The sequence below is a fragment of the Hyperoodon ampullatus genome (genome assembly GCF_949752795.1).
Source record: "Hyperoodon ampullatus genome assembly, chromosome: 13".
In the NCBI taxonomy this organism is placed as follows: Eukaryota; Metazoa; Chordata; class Mammalia; order Artiodactyla; family Ziphiidae; genus Hyperoodon; species Hyperoodon ampullatus.
The window spans coordinates 43,295,249-43,316,694 of record NC_136926.1 but is presented as its reverse complement, the minus strand read 5'-3'; the positions used below and the strand labels follow the sequence as shown (position 1 = coordinate 43,316,694).

The 21,446-nt window shown below is 39.0% G+C and overlaps 1 protein-coding gene across 3 annotated transcripts in view; it reads right to left on the bottom strand.

Moving 5' to 3' along the window:
- Nucleotides 1–21,446, bottom strand: part of TAF4B (TATA-box binding protein associated factor 4b) — a gene marked incomplete at both ends in the record, with an annotated part of 121,926 nt that overhangs the window by 79,085 nt on the left and 21,395 nt on the right. For all 3 annotated transcript variants that reach the window (XM_079717377.1, XM_079717378.1, XM_079717379.1), the window contains 4 exons: nt 5,325–5,939; nt 8,695–8,784; nt 10,886–11,008; nt 11,116–11,277. In XM_079717377.1, the coding sequence (XP_079573503.1) occupies nt 5,325–5,939; nt 8,695–8,784; nt 10,886–11,008; nt 11,116–11,277 (990 nt within the window). The remainder of the gene's footprint in view (nt 1–5,324; nt 5,940–8,694; nt 8,785–10,885; nt 11,009–11,115; nt 11,278–21,446) is intronic.

The following is a 21,446-nucleotide window of genomic DNA, read 5'->3' as shown; positions in this document are numbered from 1 at the left end:
TATTTCTTAGGAACAGCCAATGTGTGGTTCTTGTGCTACTACTCATATTCTGGGACAAGCATACACCACTGAATACCACCACTTCTATATACCCACATGCAGCCTTAGAATCTTTCTTGACACAGAGGTCCAGTAAAATCCTATGAGAGTTGAAATGTATTTGCCATGCCCAATCTAGATTAAAATTCAACCTTGGCAACCTCAGAATATGCTGTTTTTTCAAAGGGCCTTCTAACCACTTTTAAAAATTTGCCCAAATGAACTCTTAATTATATTACCAGCTTTTATAGAAATCAGTAAATGCTGCTTCAAATCGAGAACCTATAAATTTCTGTTAAAAAATTTAAATGTGCTTATTTGTATGATGATTTATATGAACTTTAACAACAAGCAAAACTAATCTGTGGGAGTCTTTGCTTCTGGAGGTACACAGGTGGGGACTGACTGGGAAGGGACAAAAGGGAACTGCAAGGTGATGGTAACACTCCATATCTTGAAAGAGTTTGAGTTACACAGAGGTAAGCACTGTCAAAACTTATCCAATGTTACATTTAAAATTTATGCACATCACTGAATATAAATTTTAGCTAAAAAGAAGAAAAGAGTAAACAAGTATTGATTGGTAGTTAATGATATGCATGCATTAAAATTAATGTTTAATTTTTTAGGAAGAAACCTTTGAAATGTATCAAAAATTAAGATTGATGGGTGGATAAATCAAGTATATTAACTGTAAATAGTGGAATCTAGGTGGTTGGTATATGGGTGTTCACTATAAACTTCAACTTTGCTATGTTTGGAAATTTTCATAATAAAACATTTTCTTGAATAAGGCAAAAATAAGACAACATACACCCTGTAAATATTGTCTCTAAATAGCCTATTTTCCATAAATTCTAATGTAGCCTCACCAAACTAAAAGCTAAAAAAAATATATTCTTCAATTAAATTTAAATGAACTGGCATGAATCAACCTATATATTAAGACTACTATATGAACCCTGATTAAATTATAGTCCATGAAGATTTTTCGAGGCCTTACTTGGATTCAGACTCTTTACCAAATCTTTCATTAGTCCTATTTGACAATCAACAACTGAATTCTACCTCTCCTGTCACTCTTAACAGCATGCTAAGAAGAAAGAAAAAAAAGACAAACCGATTACTTAAGTCTGGGTCTTAGTAGATCAGTCCAATATGAAACTGACGGTGAACTACTTGACCCAATAAAACAATAATCCTTGTTTTGTTTCCTACTCAATTTTAATTTCAACTTCTTTAACAAAAATACTGGCCACCAGCACACTCAGAGACTGAAATTTATACCTGGAAAATATCTCTCCTTCTTCAGTGAGAAGTGAAGTCAGAGACAATCAGCAGAGTGAAGCCTCACAGAGCATTTCATATAAAAATGTGTATTCTGAAATTCTTTAATGATTCCCTACTTCAAAATAATTAGGTACGAGACAAAAATATGATGCAACAACAAATTTTTTCTAATATTCTGGGTCAATTTATTTTAGGAGATCAGTTTTACTTCAATGAAACTGAAAATTACCACATTAATAATATACTGATAATTAGCTGTCTTTCTCTTACATCCGCAAAACAGTAATAGTTGGAGAATGATTGCTGAACGTACTTGGCCACTTACTTATCAAATGTCTACAATTCTGTTAAGAAAGAAATGCAAGTAATAGTCACCTGGGGAAATATATATCTAAATAAGGAAAATATCTATGATAATACTACAACTTCCTGCCCTATCTCCAAATAAAAACTTTTTTAAAGATTTTACACACACACACACACACACACACACGCACACACAATTACTAAGAGTAACATTATTCAGTTTACTCTCTAAAACTATACACCCTTTTTCTAAAAAACAGAAACCCAGAATTTTGAATTTCCTTTCTCATTCATGATTTTTGTTCACACATGTGGATTTGAGAAGCTTATTAATTTTTTGTGTTAAAATTATTAAAATTTATCAAAATTTAATTTTAAAAATGATGAGACATTAAAATTTAGCTCTTTTAAATTAAATTAACATTTCTAATTACATTTAAACTGAATTACTATGACAATGTTTAATTTAAATTAAATTTAGCTTTTGCTCAATTATGTGTAAAATAATTTTTTCACAAATATCCTAAGGAAAATTTCAAGCATCAAAACTCCTGAAAGCGTCTACTTATTTTCTATCCACCATTGGTAGATTCTAATCCAATTCATCCACTCTCTTTCATTAACTTTTTAAAAAAGGTAAAAATGTCAAGCTCCGCTTAATTGTAGTATATAACATCCTATAAAGCTGCTATGCCAGAATTGGTAGACAACCAATAAGATTAATCATTTAAAAGAATTAGATTCTTAGATGAAATCCAGGAACTACTGGTTAGGTCCATATTTCAACAATTCAAGCATTTGAGGACCAAGATATACAAAGCACTATGTTGAACTACTGGTACAAAATGAAAAATTTATACCTAAAGAAAGTCTGAACAATCCTAGCTAATGTACTTGAGAACTTTAGCAGATCCCCAGAGGGTAACATACAAAAATCCATGAGATAGAAGAGATAACATGTGGTCATAAATCTAAATTTTTTTTTCAATTGGGAGGAAGGTCTCTTTAATCTGGAATGAAAACATATACTTCATAAAATAGTAACTGTACAAAATCTAAACCCTGAAATGGTAGATTAAGAGGATTCTCACACCTTGAAAGTGTGATATTTAAAACATCTTATCAAGAAGGCAGGAAACCTATACAACTCTTCAGGAAAACTAGTACAAGCTAGAAAAAGATAAAGTATTAGAAAAAGATAAAGTATTAACAGGGATTTTTAAATTCATGATTATTAAAGGAAATACATCACACAAATTTTATACCTAACATTGAAAAACACAGCCATACTTCTACTGTTCAGACCACTTTTGGAGATTGCATCCTGAGTTACATGGACCACAGATTTGATCTAGCGTGGCAATTCTCGTATTTTAAATAATTATTTACCATATTTCTTACAAGCTGCATTGAATACTTTCTTATGTTTCTAGCACCCGGAGTGTTTTCCTCCTCACTTAGACCTAGAATTAAACTGCACTATGGTTTATAATGAACTCACTGATCATATTCTTAAATTACTTGAGTAATACTAATTCAAACTTAAGTAACATTAATTTTCTAAATTAGCTGATTTGAAAGAACATCCTAGTTCAATCCTCTCTGTGGCATTACCATACAGAAAGAACAGCTTATGTTGTTTTGTGCCCCAGGTAAAAATTTGTTATAAAACAGATTACAATGCTTCTTCAGTGTCTAGCTGCTTTGTTTCTGCCATTTTAAACAGGAAGTTATGAATACTGACATCAAATTTGTTGACTAAAATTGAAACAAAGGCCAAACAAGAAAACAGAATTCACAAGGAAAATATATTCCCCATTCCTTTAAGAATGAAAGCAGGAAGTTTAAAAATCCCTAAAATTTACCAGTGGATTTTGTTACATGTTTTTCTTGATTGAAACTGTTTCTCATGTATAACAAGGTAAGCCTATAAAATGTAAATGCTGTCAAGATGTTATTACCTGACAGTTATCCATTTCAGGACCCTCTAGAAACCTAGAAGTTCTTGCCATAAGTGCCAGAATCTAATGGGAAAGATGCTGGGTTCTAGGTGAGATCTATTACTTGTTGAGTGCCAGTGGATAGGTCCCTTACAATTTCTGGGATTCTTAGTTTTCTCCCTGCCTTGTCTTCATCAAAATTATTTCAAAATCCATACTGCATACAAGACATGTTTTAAGACTCTACGTAGCTATAAAGTATTATTTCACTTAGGGGTGGATATGCTATAGATTTTCAATAAAGATTAGCATTTATTCAAGAATCAGCTATGACCCATAAAGAGGATTTCAATACTCTTAAGTGCTACCAAAAGAGACCTTTCACCAGGGCAATTACAGTTCCAATGGTTCCCAAACCTGGCTACTCAGATCGATGTTTAAGAATCACTGCTTCTAAAGAAGGTTCATCTCTGAGATTAAATGCAGACACCCAAGAGAAACGCCACAAGGCAGGTACATTTCTCCACTTGAAAATCAGACGCAGAGTAGGAAGGGATGAAAAAAGATCAATGCCCAGGAAATGATATTACTTCCCACCTACCCAAGAGTTTGACTGTTGCCCAAACTATCTTTCCTCTTTTATTCTACACCTAAAGCTTGCCCTCTGCCTCAAAGACAATCATTCACAGATACTAATGTCTTCTCCTGATCATGTACACAAGGCTGGGAAGTCTACTTAGATTTTACTGTTCCAAAAAGCAGAAAAAACTAAAACAAAGAGATTCAAAACACAGCCTTTAACATAAAGGTTTTCAAAGAAGAACAAGGGCAATCACCAAAAATCAAAAGAACAGTTAGTTCTGTTACAGTATAAGGTAGGGGAGAACTTTACTTAAAAAACACGATTTTTAATTAATTCACCATGTACTATCTTCCACAGGTTAACAATACTTTCAGTCTTCCGATAAAACGCGTCTTGAGTGAAGTAGATCTAAACACTAATAGATAAACAGCTAAAATTTCAGGTTTCTTCCACCCAAGAACTTCCCAATCTATAGGGTTTAGGAAGAACCACAACTTCTTACTCATCTAGTCCCCTCACTTCTCTCTGCCCTCAGCACGTTTTTAAAAGAAATGTTACCATAATATCACCTATGTAATAACCTTACCAAAAATATTTAATCTGAATCTAGTCTTGAGGAAGTGATTAGACAAAACAAAATAAAGGACACTCTGCAAAACAACTAGCCCAGGCACTTAAAATATTACAACACAATAAACAACTACAAAAGGCTGAGAACTGTTCTAGATTAACGGAGCCTGAAAAAAAAAATGACAAGTAAGTGTAATATGCAATTCTTTACTAGAAACAACATCAGAAAAAAAATTAGCTATTAGGGACATTGTTGGGACAACTGTAAATATTGTGCCAATATTAACTACCCATGTGTGATAATAAGTACGTTTGCAGTTATGCTAAAAAAAATCCTTTTCCTAAAGAGATACACAGTACTTAATGGCACAAAGTCAATTTCTGCAACCAACTCTTAAATGGTTCAGGAAAAAATTACGTGTGTGTTTGTGTATGTGAATAGAGGGAGGAGAGACAAAGCAAACATGGTACAATGTTAACAACTGGTCAACCTTGGTCAAGGGTACACAGGGGTTCATTTTACTAGTCTTGCCAGTTTTCTGAATGTCTGAAATTTTCAAAAGAAGAAACGGAGGAAGAAATGAACTGTTACTCACTAGTTGTTTGACTTTAACTGCCTGTGGAATGCTGGCTGGTTGTGTAAGCACGGGGCCCGGCTGTGCAAGTGTGATTTGGAGTGGAGTGCCAATGACAGGCTTGTCAGATGTAGTCCCAGCAGAAGTAACAATAGGTTTCATAGACGGAAGACATACAGCTGCTGCTGAGGTTTCTCCAAAAGTTACCGAGGGGAGGGCCAGTGTCACTGCTGTCCCAGAGACAACTGGCTTTTCAGGCTGAAGTGAGACTGCTGTCACTGTGTTCTGCAGAGATGTCACTAGTGGTTTTGGAGTCTGAAGCACAACAGTTCCAGCTGTTGTTCCTCCTGGCACAGCAGCTGGACCCACAGAATGAAGTGTCACAACTCCAGTTTTTGCTCCCCCTGGAGCAAGTGGATTCAGAGTTTGCACTGACACAGTTCCAGATGTTGCTGCTTCAGAACCAATGATGGGCTTTTCAGGCTGGACTGAGGAAACTGCTGTTGTCACCACAGGAGAAGGCGTTACTGTTGTGGTACAGGTAGCAATGACCACCTCGCTAGAAGTCTGCTGAACACACTGCTGAATAAAGCTCTGGGAGTTAGGCATCAGTTGTCGTAAGGCAATCACACTTTTCTAGAAACAGAGGACAAAAAAAACACTGATAGCTAAATAAATGAGCTCTAGTAAAACAGAACTACTTTGTATGTCATATCTTTACAACATAAAATTAAAAGTATACCAACGTTTCAGTTGAGGAAATCTGTTATCAATCATTTACATTCTGTCAATATCCAGGATACAATTTAAAGCCCCGAAGTGCTTCATTTTTCAATTCATAATTACTATGTCTCAGTATTAAACTTATTTTATAAACCTCAGTATCAATTTGGTATCAAATACTAATTTGGTAAAATAAAACACTGCATCCTACTTATTTGTATTTATCTAAACCCCATAACAGATCACCCATAACTTCAGTATTTACAAGTTTGTTTACAGGACAGCAGAATCTAAAAAAAAAAGTTTTTGTTAAATAACTTCCAAACTCTGAGTAGAAACAGTCTTTACATCAAAATAAAATTAATAGAAAGAAGGTCAATTTCCTTAATTGAGCTAGAATATTTTCTGACTGGATTTTAAGTTGGAGTCTACCTTTGTATCTTGCTAAAAAAATAAAAACAGCTTAATGTAAAAAGAAGGTTCTGCCTTTTCATCCCTGGGGTTTTTATCTACTTTTGTTTTTGAGTAAGAAAAAAAGACGAAAAAGGAGGTGGTTGGTAGGTTATCTTTTAGCGAATTCATGAGCTGTTTTGGAAGATTTCCTTGTTTTGATACTTAAATTCAGTCAGATTGCCTTTACTTAAGAAGCAAATGAGAACTATTGTTTCTCTTCCCTTTCCTTCTAGTTACGTCTCTTACTTTTTTTATTTAAAAAGATTGAGAGGGGCCTCCCTGGTGGCGCAGTGGTTGAGAGTCCGCCTGCTGATGCAGGGGATACGGGTTTGTGCCCCGGTCTGGGAGGATCCCATATGCCGCGGAGCGGCTGGGCCCGTGAGCCATGGCCGCTGAGCCTGCGCGTCCGGAGCCTGTGCTCCGCAACGGGAGAGGCCACAGCAGTGAGAGGCCCGCGTACCGCAAAAAAAGAAAAAAAAGAAAAAAAAGTAAAAAGATTGAGAAAATTTTAATCTGAAGGTTTTCAATTATATATATCTATAAATAGTATCAAAAGAAAGAAACAAAAAGTCTTTCACGCTCCTTTCCCAAACTTTAAAAATGGTAGAAAACAAGCTGCTTTGGAAATACATGAACAAATGAAGTGATTTGATTAATTAAATTTAAGCAAGAAATCTAAGATGGGGGAGACCTGAGAAAAACACAACTGGAAAGAAATGTTAAAGTAATAAGACTTAAAGAGACAACAATAAAAACATGTATGTTAAATTATCTCTTGATCACCTGGCCAGAGTTAAGTCTAAATGCCGAATCCCTTATCTCTATGCAAAGTCCAACCTCCAGAGCTCTCAAGGATGTGAAAAAAATATTCTCAAGAAAGAAACATAAGGCTTAATAATAGTCCTTAGAAAACTGATACAAAATGCAAATACTTAATGGTAATATTTAGTAACTTCAAGGGAGTGTTACATAGCCAGTAGAGTCAGGCTAAATTCTAGACCTGTGTGTTTGATCAAAAGTTAAGTCAATTTAAACAATTTTCTCATCTCCAAAATGGAAAATACTATACCATCTAGCACCTATTGTCAAAAGACTGATATGAAAATTAAGTCCAAACAATGCAAATTATAAGTGAAGTAGCCAGCAAAGCACAGAACACATAGTAGGTACTTTCTTATTTCCCTCCTTCTCCCCCACAGTGTCTCCAGTGAGTATGAAACACAGATACACTAAACAGAGTTGTCAGTATCACGTAGAGCACCTACAACTCACAGAACTTTTACACTGAAAGGGACCCAAGAAGAACTGCAGCTAACTTCTCAATCAAGAGGGTCACCTGAAAACAGGGCTCTAGTCATTTGATGTTCGGTACTGCGCTGACCCTTCAATCTTCCCTTCCCCAGACTAAGTCTTCCCTGGCTAAAACATTCTCAGTTTTTTAGCCACATCTTATATCACATGATTGGCAACTTCCTAATCAACATGGTCAGCCTCCTAGGGACAATTTCCAGTTATTTTAATAGCCTTCTGAAAATGTGGTTCCCCATCTCCTTTCCCACTCTTTTCTAAAGGCAACTCTTTGTTCCATTATTTCAAAATATATGGGATGAGTGTTTGGTTCACTAAAATCTCAGGTCTTTAATAGCTTTATAAATTTCAATTCAATTCCTTTTCAGCTTCAAAATATCCAAAAGGAATATATTTTTTCAGCCTGCCAAACAAAGCTCTTGTTATCAAAGTTATTGTTCTCCATCAAAATCTATTTAATTCAATAAATCTTAGAGAAGAGTGTCTACTAACAATATAAATTAATTTTTAAAAATAATAGCTTCCCCCCTCCAAAAAAAAATAATAATAGCTTTCCCACTAAATTTGGTACCATGTGGCTTACTATTTCTAAGAGAATAAGAGTCATCAGGACAAAGCAGAGACACTATTTTTTTTTAAAGTTAAGAATCTTTGAGAATACAAGCATCAAATAATATAATCATTAAGTTATGTTCATGAATGAGATGTTACTTCTGTTTTCTCAATGTGTTCCAATGCAAAGAATATGAATTATGAATGTGCTTTACAGATTGCAACAGTCCTGAGAGATTTCTTCTACTGTTACTATCTTCACATTAAATTGCTGTCATATTGAAATATTCAGATTTTAAATTACTTTAAAGTAATCTAATCCAAACTATTTCTTCAAAGTAACACATAACTCTACCTTAAGGAAAGGAACTAGGTGAGGCTGAGGTGAAGACTTGAGTTCAACATACAGTTGTCTAGTAAATTCTTCTGCTTCAATTTTTGCATCCTGAGGAATGGAAGAAAGAAAAACACTTTTAGGTCTACAAATATTTTACGAGAGGAAAAGTGTGTGGTTCATGATTGTAGACATAGCAAACTTTGAACAGTAATAAAGTCAAAGTCTATCATTAAATGGGGGCGGTTTTTTCATGTCCCCCATAAAATGGATAAACATAGAGATGTTTTTTCATACAGAATACAATGAAGAGTTTTTTTTTTTTTTTTTTTAAGATCCCAGTAAGCAAAGTGAGAGAAGAGCTCGCTGACTGGATAAGGTGATAGTACTATAGTCTGTTAAGAACAATTAAGAAGTAAAGACACAGGAGTCCTACACTTCTTAGAGTAGGAAATTGGAAGTTATTTGGTGTGGGGGCCTTGGATTTTTTTTTGTTTTCCTTTCTCAATTTTTAAATTACTTTAACTGAGGTTAGACTGTATTTTATTACAAGGCCACAATAATAGATATGCTGTTGTTCCAAAGAACTTAGGAACCCTTTCATACTGGTTTGGACTCTAAACACTGCAGGGGTCTATGAGGTCTAAATTATTTTCACATTAATACTAATCATTTTTTTGCTTTTTCCACTGTGCTGAGATTTGCACTGATGGTACGAAAGCAACTGCTGGCAAGAAAGGCAATGATAACAAATTTAAATAGTTGTCGTCATACTCTGCATTGCTATGCATGTGTGGTAAAAAACAAAAAAAAAATAGAGCCAGTTCCACTTTAAAATGTCCTTCACAGAACAGTAAAATTTAATTTTACTAAATCTTAACCCTTCAGTAGACATCTTTTAAAAATATTGTGTGCAACATAATGGGAACCATACATACAGTAGACCAAAGTAAGATACTCAAGGAAAAGCACTTTGTGATTGAGTTGCTAGCTGAGCTAGCTGCTTTTTTTTCATTTACTGGAAAGAATATCAAACCAGCTGTGGTTATTCACATTGGGGTATTTTGAGAGACACTCTCTCAAAAAACAAACAAATGATCGAAGCCTGTCACTGTAAGGAAAACAACTGATGGTTTTTGTTGCTAATGATAAAAATCAGAGCTTTCAAGCCAAAATTAGAATTTTGGAAAATTTGTAACCACAATCCTGAGCTTGACAGCTTCCCTGTACTGGAAAAATTTTCTGATGCGATTGTTAGATTACAAGTATGATTTTTTGATATCTTAAATAACAAATCTGTCAACATTTGGAAGATCTATACAACTCAGCGAATCAATTATTTTCCAGACAACCAAACGTGAGCTGTTACATTTGGGTGAAAGATCCATCCAGGGTACAAGACAAACCAGGGGACTCTAAAGAATATGCATAACGATCTGGAGAAAAGCTCTTAAAATACTTTTCCAACCACTTCTTTTCATGAGGCCAAATATTCTCCAAATACTAATAAGTTTTTATTTGACCAAGTAGTCAACCTTCTCTCCAAAGCTCTTTTTAGGCTAAGTGAAGCAAGACTAGCAAACAAAGTAATACAGTCGGCCCTTCATATCCCCGCGTTTTGCATGAGCAGATTCAACCAACTAAGGACTGGTGTAGTACTATATTTACAATTCGCAGTTGGTTGAATCCACAGATGTGGAACCCACAGATAGGGAGGGCCAACTATGGGACTTGACCATCCGTGGATTTTGGTATCCTCAGCAGGTCCTGGGACCAACCCCATGGATACTGAGGGACGACTGTATAGACTAGATTTACTAGTCTAAGATTTATAATCATTACAAAGCTTTCAATAAGCAAAAGCAAAGGTTATCCAAAAATGCATTTAAGATAAACCTCATTTAAAAATATTTATTTCTCATTTAAAACATGTTCTACAGCTGTTTACAGAGCTTTTATATATTTTTTTTCTTTTTTTTCATTTTTTGCTTTATAACAAATTTAATCAGTTATACATATACATATGTTCCCATATCCCCTCCCTTTTGCGTCTCCCTCCCTCCCTCCCTATCCCACCCCTCCAGGCGGTCAAAAAGCACCTAGCTGATCTCCCTGTGCTATGCGGCTGCTTCCCACTAGCTATCTACCTTACGTTTGGTAGTGTATATATGTCCATGCCGCAGAGCTTTTATATTTTATAGTCCCAACTTACCAAAAGTTGTTCCACCAACTTCTTCACATTCTGCCCCATCTCCGGAGACTGTGATCCACTACATGCCAGTTTTATTAACATTGCGAGGAAGTTCTTACATTTCTTCACATTTTCTAGCATCGTCTAAATATAGAAGTATAAACAAACACTCACAAATGTTAGCTAGAAAATATACCTGAAGAAGATTTGTAAAGAGTTCTATTTACGTAAGGTACAAGGGAGAGCTTTACCGGAGAAAGATTAGTCTGAGCAGCGGCTGAGTTCTCTGCTGTGAGACTGGGCTCACTTGAGGGGGTGGGTGGCGCTCCCAAACTTGAAGGCTTCAGGGTAGCCACTGTATTCAACGGCTTTGCAGGGGTCACTGTAACAACACTGGTTGGCACAGCCACAGACTGAAAGTAAAAGCGGTAGATATCGAGAGATGTATTACTATGATATGCATCATGGCGAGTGCCTCATTTCACACTTAGGCTACAAAAGGATCTTGACATCCTTGCTTTTATATTATGCTCTACTAGTCTAAGGCAATGTAACACCATTTACCAGCTCTGGATTCTGGCAGCTCTGGGTTTCATTCTCACCTACCTACCTATTTATCATTGACACCCAAGTGTTGACCTCAGGCAAGTTACTATATCCTGCTAACCCTCTGATTCCTGTTTGTAAAAAAACAAGGACAGCAATGGTACCTACTATCCTGGGATTGTTTCTAAAAAACAGTGCCAAGCACGTAGTCCTCAAATATTATTAATACTTCTCCAGGGGGACGAGGGGAAGATGGCGGAAGAGTAAGACGCGGAGATCACCTTCCTCCCCACAGATACACCAGAAATACATCTACACGTGGAAAAACTCCTACAGAACACCTACTGAATGCTGGCAGAAGACCTCAGACCTCCCAAAAGGCAAGAAACTCCCCATGTACCTGGGTAGGGCAAAAGTAAAAAGAATAAGCAGAGACAAAAGGATAGGGATGGGACCTGCACCAGTGGGAGGGAGCTGTGAAGGAGGAAAGGTTTGCACACACTAGGAAGCCCCTTCGCGGGCGGAGACTGCAGGTGGCAGAGGGGGAAAGCTTCGGAGCCGCGGAGGAGAGCACAGCAACGGGGATGCGGAGGGCAAAGTGGAGAGATTCCGCACAGAGGATCGGTGCCGACCAGCACTCACCAGCCCGAGAGGCTTGTCTGCTCACCCGCCAGGGCAGGCAGGGCTGGGAGCTGAGGATCCAGCTTCGGTCGGAGTGCAGGGAGAGGACTGGGGTTGGCAGCGTGAACACAGCCTGAAGGGGTTAGTGCACCACGGCTAGCCGGGAGGGAGTATGGGGAAGAGTCTGGACCTGCCGAAGAGGCAAGAGACTTCTTCTTCCCTTTGTTTCCTGGTGCACGAGGAGAGGGGATTAAGAGCCCTGCTTAAAGGAGCTCCAGAGACGGGCGTGAGCCGCGGCTAAAAGCACGTACCCCAGAGACGGGCATAAGACTCTAAGGCTGCTGCTGCCGCCACCAAGAAGCCTGTGTGCGAGCACAGGTCACTATCCACACACCCCCTTCCGGGGAGCCTGTGCAGCCCGCCACTGCCAGGGTCTCGGGATCCAGGGACAACTTCCCCGGGAGAGCGCACAGCGCGCCTCAGGCTGGTGCAACGTCACGCTGGCCTCTGACGCCGCAGGCTCGCCCCGCACTCCGTACCGCTCCCTCCCCCCAGCCTGAGTGAGCCAGAGTCCCAGAAGCAGCTGCTCCTTTAACCCTGTCCTGTCTGAGCGAAGAACAGACGCCCTCCGGCAACCTACAGGCAGAGGCGGGGCCAAATCCAAAGCTGAGCCCCGGGAGCTGTGAGAACAAAGAAGAGAAAGGGAAATCTCTCCCAGCAGCCTCAGAAGCAGTGGATTAAAGCTCCAATATCAACTTGATGTACCCTGCATCTGTGGAATACATGAATAGACAACGAATCATCCCAAATTGAGGAGGCGGACTTTGAGAGCAAGATTTATGATTTTTTTCCCCTTTTCCTCTTTTTGTGTGTATGTGTATGCTTCTGTGTGAGATTTTGTCTGTATAGCTTTGCTTCCACCATTTATCCTAGGGTTCTATCTGTCTGTTTTTTTTTTTTTTTTAAATTGTTTTTCTTAATAATTATTTTTTATTTTAATAACTTTATTTTATTTTATCTTACTTTATTTTATTTCACTTTATTTTTTCTTTCTTTCTTTCTTTACTTCCTTCCCTCCTTTAGACAACAAATCATCCCAAACTAACGAGGTGGACTTTGAGAGCAAGATTTATGATTTTTTCCCCTTTTCCTCTTTTTGTGAGTGTGTATGTGTATGCTTCTGTGTGAGATTTTGTCTGTATAGCTTTGCTTCCACCATTTGTCCTAGGGTTCTATCTGTCCGGTTTTTTTAAATTTGTTTTAATAATTTTTTTATTTTAATAACTTTATTTTATTTTATCTTACTTTTATTTTACTTTATCTTCTTTCTTTCTTTTTTCCTTCCTTCCCTCATTCCTCCCTCCCCCCTTTTCTTTCTTTCCTTCTTTCCCTTTCTTTCTTTTCCTTCCTTCCTTCCTTCCTTCCTTCTACTAATTCTTTCTACTTTTTCTCCCTTTTATTCTGAGCCGCATGGATGAAAGGCTCTTGGTGGTGCAGCCAGGAGTCAGTGCTGTGCCTCTGAGGTGGGAGAGCCAACTTCAGGACACTGGTCCACAAGAGACCTCCCAGCTCCACATAATATCCAACGGCGAAACTCTCCCAGAGATCTCCATCTCAACACCAGCACCCAGCTTCACTCAACGACCAGCAAGCTACAGTGCTGGACACCCTATGCCAAATAACTAGGAAGACAGGAACACAACCCCACCCATAAGCAGAGAGTCTGCCTAAAGTCATAATAAGTCCACAGACACCCCAAAACACACCACCAGACGTGGACCTGCCCACCAGAATGACAAGATCCAGCCTCATCCACCAGAACACAGGCACTAGTCCCCTCCACCAGGAAGCCTACACAACCCACTGAACCAACCTTAGCCACTGGAGACAGACACCAAAAACAACGGAAACTACGAACCAGCAGCCTGCAAAAAGGAGACCCCAAACACAGTAAGATAAGCAAAATAAGACAAAAAAACACAAAGCAGATGAAGGAGCAAGATAAAAACCCACCAGACCTAACAAATGAAGAGGAAATAGGCAGTCTACCTGAAAAAGAATTCAGAATAATGATAGTAAAGATGATCCAAAATCTTGGAAATAAAATAGACAAAATGTGAGAAACATTTAACAAGGACCTAGAAGAACTAAAGATAAAACAAGCAACGATGAACAACACAATAAATGAAATTAAAAATACTCTAGATGGGATGGATCAATAGCAGAATAACTGAGGCAGAAGAACGGATAAGTGACCTGGAAGATAAAATAGTGGAAATAACTACTGCAGAGCAGAATAAAGAAAAAAGAATGAAAATAACTGAGGACAGTCTCAGAGACCTCTGGGACAACATTAAACGCACCAACATTCGAATTATAGGGGTTCCAGAAGAAGAAGAGAAAAAGAAAGGGACTGAGAAAATATTTGAAGAGATTATAGTTGAAAACTCCCCTGATATGGGAAAGGAAATAGTTAATCAAGTCCAGGAAGCCCAGAGAGTCCCATACAGGATAAATCCAAGGAGAAATGCGCCAAGACACATATTAATCAAACTGTCAAAAATTAAATACAAAGAAAACACATTAAAAGCAGCAAAGGAAAAACAACAAATAACACACAAGGGAATCCCCATCAGGTTAACAGCTGATCTTTCAGCAGAAACTCTGCAAGCCAGAAGGGACTGGCAGGACATATTTAAAGTGATGAAACAGAAGAAACTGCATCCAAGATTACTCTACCCAGCAAGGATCTCATTCAGATTTGATGGAGAAATTAAAACGTTTACAGACAAGCAAAAGCTGAGAGAGTTCAGCACCACCAAACCAGCTTTACAACAAATGCTAAAGGAACTTATCTAGGCAAGAAACACAAGAGAGATGGAGACTGCGACTTCCGGGTAAGATGGCGGAAGAGTAAGACGCGGAGATCACCTTCCTCCTCACGGATACACCAGAAATACAGCTACACGTGGAACAACTCCTACAGAACACCTACTGAACGCTGGCAGAAGACCCCAGACCTCCCAAAAGGCAAGAAACTCCCCACATACCTGGGTAGGGCAAAGCGGAGAGATTCCCGCACAGAGGATCGGTGCCGAGCGGCACTCACCAGCCCGAGAGGCTTGTCTGCTCGCCCGCCGGGGCGGGCGGCGCTGGAAGCTGAGGCTCGGGCTTCGGTCAGAGCGCAGGGAGAGGACTGGGGCTGGCGGCGAGAACTCAGCCTGAAGGGGGCTAATGTGCCACAGCTAGCCGGGAGGGAGTCCGGGAAAACTCTGGAGCTGCCGAAGAGGCAAGAGACTCGTTCTTCCCTCTTGGTTTCCTGCTGCGCGAGGAGAGGGGATTAAGAGCGCTGCTTAAAGGGGCTCCACAGACGGGCGCGAGTCGCGACTGAAAGCGCGGAGCCCAGTGACGGGCGTGGGACGCTGGGGCTGCTGCTGCCGCCGCCAAGAAGCCCGTGTGCGAGCGCAGGTCACTGTCCACACCGCCCTTCCGGGAGCCTGAGCAGCCCGCCACTGCCGGGGTCCCGGGATCCAGGGGCGGCTTCCCTGGGAGAACGCACGGCGCGCCTCGGGCTGGTGCAACGTCACGCCGACCTCTGCCGCTGCAGGCTCGCCCCGCACTCCGTGCCCCTCCCTCCCGCCCGGCCTGAGTGAGCCAGAGTTCCCGAAGAGGCTGCTCCTTTAACCCTTTCCTGTCTGAGTGAAGAACAGACGCCCTCCGGCGACCTACACGCAGAGGCGGGGCCAAATCCAAAGCTGAGACCCGGGAGCTGTGAGAACAAAGAAGAGAAAGGGAAACCTCTCCCAGCAGCCTCAGAAGCAGCGGATTAAAGCTCCACAATCAACTTGATGTACCCTGCATCTGTGGAATACATGAATAGACAACAAATCATCCCAAATTGAGGAGCCAGGAGTCAGTACTGTGCCTCTGAGGTGGGAGAGCCAACTTCAGGACACTGGTCCACAAGAGACCTCCCAGCTCCACATAATATCAAACGGCGAAAATCTTCCAGAGATCTCCATCTCAACACCAGCACCCAGCTTCACTCAACGACCAGCAAGCTACAGTGCTGGACACCCTATGCCAAACAACTAGCAAGACAGGAACACAACGCCACCCATTAGCAGAGAGGTGGCCTAAAATCATAAAAAGTCTGCAGACACCCCAAAACACACCACCAGACGTGGACCTGCCCACCAGAAAGACAAGATCCAGCCTCATCCACCAGAACACAGGCACTAGTCCCCTCGACCAGGAAACCTACACAACCCACTAAACCAACCTTAGCCACTGGGGACAGACACCAAAAACAACAGGAACTACGAACCTGCAGCCGGCAAAAAGGAGACCCCAAACACAGTAACATAAGCAAAATGAGAAGACAGAAAAACACACAGCAGGAGAAGGAGCAAGATAAAAACCCACCAGACCTAACAAATGAAGAGGTAATAGGCAGTCTATCTGAAAAAGAATTCAGAATAATGATAGTAAAGATGATCCAAAATCTTGGAAATAGAATAGACAAAATGCAAGAAACAGTTAACAAGGACCTAGTAGAACTAAAGATGAATCAAGCATCGATTAAAAACACAATAAATGAAATGAAAAATACTCTAGATGGGATCAATAGCAGAATAACTGAGGCAGAAGAACGGATAAGTGAGGTGGAAGATAAAATAGTGGAAATAACTAATGCAGAGCAAAATAAAGAGAAAAGAATGAAAAGAACAGAGGACAATATCAGAGACCTCTGGGACAACATTAAACGCACCAACATTCGAATTATAGGGGTTCCAGAAGAAGAAGAGAAAAAGAAAGGGACTGAGAAAATATTTGAAGAGATTATAGTTGAAAACTTCCCTAATATGGGAAAGGAAATAGTTAATCAAGTCCAGGAGGCACAGAGAGTCCCATACAGAATAAATCCAAGAAGAAATACGCCAAGACACATATTAATCAAACTGTCAAAAATTAAACACAAAGAAATCATATTAAAAGCAGCAAGGCAAAAACAACAAATAACACACAAGGGAATCCCCATCAGGATAACAGCTGATCTCTCAGCAGAAACTCTACAAGCCAGAAGGGAGTGGCAGGACATAATTAAAGTGATGAAGGAGAGAAACCTGCAACCAAGATTACTCTACCCAGCAAGGATCTCATTCAGATTTGATGGAGAAATTAAAACGTTTACAGACAAGCAAAAGCTGAGAGAGTTCAGCACCACCAAACCAGCTTTACAACAAATGCTAAAGGAACTTCTCTAGGCAAGAAACACAACAGAAGGAAAAGACCTACAATAACGAACCCAAAACAATTAAGAAAATGGGAATAGGAACATACATATCGATAATTACCTTAAATGTAAATGGACTAAACGCTCCCACCAAAAGACACAGATTGGCTGAATGGATACAAAAACAAGACCCATATATATGCTGTCTACAAGAGACCCACTTCAGACCTAGAGACACATACAGACTGAAAGTAAGGGGATGGAAAAAGATATTCCATGCAAATGGAAACCAAAAGAAAGCTGGAGTAGCAATTCTCATATCAGACAAAATAGACTTTAAAATAAAGACTACTAGAAGAGACAAAGAAGGACACTACATAATGATCAAGGGATCGATCCAAGAAGAAGATATAACAATTGTAAATATTTATGCACCCAACATAGGAGCACCTCAATACATAAGGCAAACACTAACAGCCATAAAAGGAGAAATCGACAGTAACACAATCATAGTAGGGGACTTTAACACCCCACTTTCACCAATGGACAGATCATCCAAAATGAAAATAAATAAGGAAACACAAGCTTTAAATGATACATTAAACAAGATGGACTTAATTGATATTTATAGGACATTCCATCCAAAAACAACAGAATACACATTTTTCTCAAGTGCTCATGGAACATTCTCCAGGATAGATCATATCTTGGGTCACAAATCAAGCCTTGGTAAATTTAAGAAAATTGAAATTGTATCAAGTATCTTTTCCGACCACAATGCTATGAGACTAGATATCAATTACAGGAAAAGAGCTATAAAAAATACAAACACATGGAGGCTAAACAATACATTACTTAATAACGAAGTGATCACTGAAGAAATCAAAGAGGAAATAAAAAAATACCTAGAAACAAATGACAATGGAGACACGACGACCCAAAACCTATGGGATGCAGCAAAAGCAGTTCTAAGAGGGAAGTTTATAGCAATACAATCCCACCTTAAGAAACAGGAAATATCTCGACTAAACAACCTAACCTTGCACCTAAAGCAATTAGAGAAAGAAGAACAAAAACATCCCAAAGTTAGCAGAAGGAAAGAAATCATAAAAATCAGATCAGAAATAAATGAAAAAGAAATGAAGGAAACAATAGCAAAGATCAATAAAACTAAAAGCTGGTTCTTTGAGAAGATAAACAAAATTGATAAACCATTAGCCAGACTCATCAAGAAAAAAAGGGAGAAGACTCAAATCAATAGAATTAGAAATGAAAAAGGAGAAGTAACAACTGACACTGCAGAAATACAAAAGATCGTGAGAGATTACTATAAGCAACTCTATGCCAATAAAATGGACAACCTGGAAGAAATGGACAAATTCTTAGAAATGCACAACCTGCCAAGACTGAATCAGGAAGAAATAGAACATATGAACAGACCAATCACAAGCACTGAAATTGAAACTGTGATAAAAAATCTTCCAACAAACAAAAGCCCAGGACCAGATGGCTTCACAGGCGAATTCTATCAAGCATTTAGAGAAGAGCTAACGCCTATCCTTCTCAAACTCTTCCAAAATATAGCAGAGGGAGGAACACTCCCAAACTCATTCTACGAGGCCACCATCACCTTGATACCAAAACCAGACAAGGATGTCACAAAGAAAGAAAACTACAGGCCAATATCACTGATGAACATAGATGCAAAAATCCTCAACAAAATACTAGCAAACACAATCCAACAGCACATTAAAAGGATCATACACCATGATCAAGTGGGGTTTATCCCAGGAATGCAAGGATTCTTCAATATACGCAAATCAATCAACGTGATACACCATATTAACAAATTGAAGGAGAAAAACCATATGATCATCTCAATAGATGCAGAGAAAGCTTTCGACAAAATTCAACACCCATTCATGATAAAAACCCTGCAGAAAGTAGGCATAGAGGGAACTTTCCTCAACATAATAAAGGCCATATATGACAAACCCACAGCCAGCATCGTCCTCAATGGTGAAAAACTGAAACCATTTCCACTAAGATCAGGAACAAGACAAGGTTGCCCACTCTCACCACTCTTATTCAACATAGTTTTGGAAGTTTTAGCCACAGCAATCAGAGAAGAAAAGCAAATAAAAGGAATCCAAATTGGAAAAGAAGAAGTAAAGCTGTCACTGTTTGCAGATGACATGATACTATACATAGAGAATCCTAAAGATGCTACCAGAAAACTACTAGAGCTAATCAATGAATTTGGTAAAGTTGCAGGATACAAAATTAATGCACAGAAATCTCTGGCATTCCTATATACTAATGATGAAAAATCTGAAAGTGAAATCAAGGAAACACTCCCATTTACCATTGCAACAAAAAGAATAAAATATCTAGGAATAAACCTACCTAAGGAGACAAAAGACCTGTATGCAGAAAATTATAAGACACTGATGAAAGAAATTAAAGATGATACAAATAGATGGAGAGATGTACCATGTTCTTGGATTGGAAGAATCAACATTGTGAAAATGACTCTACTACCCAAAGCAATCTACAGATTCAATGCAATCCCTATCAAAATACCACTGGCATTTTTCACAGAACTAGAACAAAAAATTTCACAATTTGTATGGAAACACAAAAGACCGCGAATAGCCAAAGCAATCTTGAGAACGAAAAATGGAGCTGGAGGAATCAGGCTCCCTGACTTCAGACTATACTACAAAGCTGCAGTAATCAAGACAGTATGGTACTGGCACAGAAACAGAAAGATAGATCAATGGAACAGGATAGAAAGCCCAGAGATAAACCCACGGACATATGGTCACCTTATCTTTGATAAAGGAGGCAGGAATGTACAGTGGAGAAAGGACAGTCTCTTCAATAAGTGGTGTTGGGAAAACTGGACAGGGACATGTAAAAGTATGAGATTCGATCACTCCCTAACACCATACACAAAAATAAGCTCAAAATGGATTAAAGACCTAAATGTAAGGCCAGACACTATCAAACTCTTAGAGGACAACATAGGCAGAACACTCTATGACATAAATCACAGCAAGATCCTTTTTGACCCACCTCCTAGAGAAATGGAAATAAAGACAAAAATAAACACATGGGACCTAATGAAACTTAAAAGCTTTTGCACAGCAAAGGAAACCATAAACAAGACCAAAAGACAACCCTCAGAATGGGAGAAAATATTTGCAAATGAAGCAACTGACAAAGGATTAATCTCCAAAATTTATAAGCAGCTCATGCAGCTCAATAACAAAAAAACAAACAACCCAATCCAAAAATGGGCAGAAGACCTAAATAGACATTTCTCCACAGAAGATATACAGACTGCCAACAAACACATGAAAGGATGCTCAACATCTTTACTAATTAGAGAAATGCAAATCAAAACTACAATGAGATATCATCTCACACCAGTCAGAATGGCCATCATCAAAAAATCTAGAAACAATAAATGCTGGAGAGGGTGTGGAAAAAAGGGAACACTCTTGCACTGCTGGTGGGAATGTGAATTGGTACAGCCACTATGGAGAACGGTATGGAGGTTCCTTAAAAAACTACAAATAGAACTACCATATGACCCTGCAATCCCACTACTGGGCATATACCCTGAGAAAACCATAATTCAAAAAGAGACATGTACCAAAATGTTCATAGCAGCCCTATTTACAATAGCCCGGAGATGGAAACAACCTAAGTGTCCATCATTGGATGAATGGGTAAAGAAGATGTGGCACATACATACAATGGAATATTACTCAGCCATAAAAAGAAATGAAATTGAACTATTTGTAATGAGGTGGATGGACCTAGAGTCTGTCATACAGAGTGAAGTAAATCAGAAAGAGAAAGACAAATACTGTATGCTGACACATATATATGGAATTTAAGAAAAAAAAAGGTCATGAAGAACATAGGGGTAAGACAGGAATAAAGACACAGACCTACTAGAGAATGGACTTGAGGATATGGGGAGGGGGAAGGGTAAGCTGTGACAAAGTGAAAGAGCGGCATGGACATATATACACTACCAAACGTAAGGTAGATAGCTAGTGGGAAGCAGCCGCATAGCACAGGGAGATCAGCTCGGTGCTTTGTGACCGCCTGGAGGGGTGGGATAGGGAGGGTGGGAGGGAGACGCAAAAGGGAGGGGATATGGGA